The 3,305-nt window shown below is 44.3% G+C and overlaps 1 protein-coding gene across 1 annotated transcript; it reads left to right on the top strand.

Moving 5' to 3' along the window:
* The first annotated feature begins 245 nt into the window (after window positions 1-245).
* Window positions 246-1,388, top strand: LOC132764591 (keratin-associated protein 9-1-like). Its single transcript, XM_060758617.2, has one exon. It carries the CDS (start codon window positions 246-248, stop codon window positions 1,356-1,358), a length of 1,113 nt encoding a protein of 370 aa, XP_060614600.2. The 3' UTR covers window positions 1,359-1,388.
* The last annotated feature ends 1,917 nt before the right edge of the window (window positions 1,389-3,305 follow it).

Here is a 3,305-nt window from a genome sequence, read left to right as displayed (position 1 = left end):
CCGTTCTAGAGATCTCATGGAGGGTTTCACTTATTTCAAAGGAAATTAGCTATCAGTTCGATACTCATTCTGAATAGTGTCAACCATATAAACTTTGAAGGGCAATGTTGCGATGAAGGTTCTCATGAACACAATGCCTTCTGCCCGCTCAGCTTCTACCTTGGGTTGCACCACTTATAGCTGTTGGAAATGCTCATTTGTGAGTTCTGTCTCTTCTATTTCAGCTTTTCCCTCCCTCCACAAAGATGAGTTGCTGCAACAACTGCTGTTCATGTTGCTGTGTGCCATGTTGCAAGCAAAGCTGCTGCCAGCAATGCTGCAAAATTTGCTGCAAGCAAAGCTGTTGTGACCCCTGCTGCAAGACAAAATGTTGTGACCCCTGCTGCAAGCAAAGCTGTTGTGACCCCTGCTGCAAGACAAAATGTTGCGAGCCCTGCTGCAAGACAAAATGTTGTGACCCCTGCTGCAAGACAAAATGTTGCGAACCCTGCTGCAAGACAAAATGTTGCGATCAGTGCTGCAAGACAAAATGTTGCGATCAGTGCTGCAAGACAAAATGTTGCGATCAATGCTGCAAGACAAAATGTTGCGAGCCTTGCTGCAAGACAAAATGTTGCGATCAATGCTGCAAGACAAAATGTTGTGATCCCTGCTGTAAACAAAAATGCTGTGAGCCCTGCTGCAAAACAAAATGTTGCGAGCCCTGCTGCAAAACAAAATGTTGTGATCCATGCCCTAAACAAAAATGTTGTGACCCCTGCTGTAAACAAAAATGTTGTGACCCCTGCTGTAAACAAAAGTGCTGTGACCCCTGCTGCAAACAAAAATGCTGTGAGCCTTGTTGCAAGCCACAATGTTGTGAGCCCTGTTGCAAACCACAATGCTGTGAGCCCTGTTGCAAACCACAATGCTGTGAGCCCTGTTGCAAGCCACAATGTTGTGAGCCTTGCTGCAAGCCTCAATGTTGTGAGCCCTGCTGCAAGCCACAATGTTGTGAGCCCTGCTGCAAACCACAATGTTGTGAGCCCTGCTGCAAACCACAATGCTGTGAGCCCTGCTGCAAGCCACAATGCTGTGAGCCCTGTTGCAAACCACAATGCTGTGAGCCCTGCTGCAAACCACAATGTTGTGAGCCCTGCTGCAAACCTCAATGTTGTGACCCATGCTGCAAACCACAATGCTGTGAGCCCTGTTGCAAACCACAATGTTGCGACCCCTGTTGCAAACCACAATGCTGTGAACCCTGCTGTGAACCCTGCTGCAAACCACAATGCTGTGAACCTTGCTGTGAACCCTGCTGCTGCCAGACTGTCTGCAAGCAATGCTGCCCTCCCTGCTGCAAGACCAAGAAATGCTAAGAAGTCCCAGGAAGTCTAGAAATCCCAGAGTGGAATCCCAGCCTGGATTTCAAAGCTTCAGGACTATGCTTGTAACGCACCAGCTTCTCACCTGACTCCTTCAATTCCACCTTAGATGTTTCTTCTGATGTTCCTCTCCTTATTCCATTCATGAAGGAGTCAAGACTATTGTATGTAGGATAGGTGGTGTCTTTACTCTTCTCTTCTTGTATGGGTTCCTCAACTGTTAATAGATCTTCAACTAAATATATAGTCAATAATAAAATTATAGAATTATGAAAGCAAACTTTTGGACTTGTTTTTCATCCATTTGCCTGTCTTGTGTCTAATGGCCACATCTAGATTTAAGTCAATAACACCTGGAGCATCGGAAGAGTAGGCCGAGAGGAGACATGATAGCCATATATACTAGGCTTGGGCGGTTTCGTTCGTTAATTTCGTAATTCGTTATTAATTCGTATTTAAATTAGCTTACGATCCAATATTGAGCCATGCAGGAATAGTGTGAGGAGTAATTAAGATTCGAAACAATTTTTCCAATTTATTTCGTAATTATTTCGAAATTATTTCGTAATTATTTCGTAATTATTTTCGTATGTCTGGTGCAAGTTTTATAGTTGTTGTTTGTTTTATCAGTGAAAAAAAATATAATTATCACACCAACAGTCAACAACAGAGGGAGAGGGAAGCTTCAGAAGTTCCCCCTGTCCCATTTGGAGGTTTTTTTAGCGTATTGCGCGGTCGCGTCCGCCATTAACAAATCGATTCGTAATTGTTTGGTAATTGTTTCATAATTTCCGAAATTTCGTAAATGTTGAACTTTTTTAAAGAAAAAATTCGGAATTCTTTTAAAAATCGAAACGCAAAAACCCCCTAAAAACGAATCGAGTTTAGAAACAAATTTTTCCGTGGTTGCCCAGCCCTACTAGATTTAAGTCAATAACACCTGGAGCATCAGAAGAGAAGGCCGAGAGGAGACATGATAGCCATGTACACATGTGACGGGAAGTCATAGGGAGGAGGGAAGAGGCTTGTTTACTACTGCCCTGGAGACTAGGATGCAGAACAATGGCTTCAAATACAAGAAAGAAGATTACACCTGAACATGAGGAAGAACTTCCTAACTCTGAGAGCTGTTCAGTAGGCTTGGTTGATCCAGTTCGTTAATTTCTTATCTCGTTATTAATTTGTTAAATAATTACCTTTAGAAGCGATATCAACGCGTTTTGGCAGCCCGGAAGTGTTTTTGCCATATCGAAGACTCATCCGCCATCTTCCTTACGACTCGATCAGTCATTGGATGAGGGTGGCAGTGGTTTCAGAAAGTGAGTGAAGGTACTGCACATCCCATCATCCATGGTCTATCCCCCTTAGAACTGCATCAGGATGTAGTCATGAGTACTCTGTGTGCCAAGTTTGAGTCTGGTATGTGATTTGTAGGGGCTACAATGTTCTGTGGGAAGGGAATCAGGTGAAGGTACTGCAAATCCGATCATTTGTGGCCCATCCTGCCCTAAACCTCACCAGGTTGTAAAGTGGGCAATTGGGCCTCTGTGTGCCAAGTTTGGTCCTGATCCGTTATTGGTGTGGGCCACAGTGCTCTAAGGAAATGAGTTAAAGTACTGCAAGTCCCATAATCCATGGTCCATCCTCTCTCAAACTGCACCAGGATGTAGAGTGGGTCTTGGGTGGTCTGTGTGCCAAGTTTGGTCTTGTTATGTCATTGTTGGGGGACACAAGGTGTTTTGGACTTCAACTCCAACCATTGGAATGTTGAGGCTGGCCAATATGCAAATTGTACCACAGTTGCAGCCAATCAGAAAGCTGCCACATACACCGTCCTCCCTCCTGTCCTCCCTCCACATACAAACACTCTCTTTTATTATATACTAGCTTGGGGACCTGGCACTGCCCGGGTTATTAGAGAAAGTGGGTAATAGCGGTTCT

This window comes from Anolis sagrei, chromosome 12, assembly GCF_037176765.1.
Source record: "Anolis sagrei isolate rAnoSag1 chromosome 12, rAnoSag1.mat, whole genome shotgun sequence".
In the NCBI taxonomy this organism is placed as follows: domain Eukaryota; kingdom Metazoa; phylum Chordata; class Lepidosauria; order Squamata; family Dactyloidae; genus Anolis; species Anolis sagrei.
The sequence above is the reverse complement of the archived record's forward strand: the minus strand, read 5'-3'. Positions and strand labels throughout refer to the sequence as shown.

Bases quoted from the DNA above. Each gene is read 5' to 3' on its own strand.
- LOC132764591 (XM_060758617.2), top strand. From the start codon at position 246: ATGAGTTGCTGCAACAACTGCTGTTCATGTTGCTGTGTGCCATGTTGC.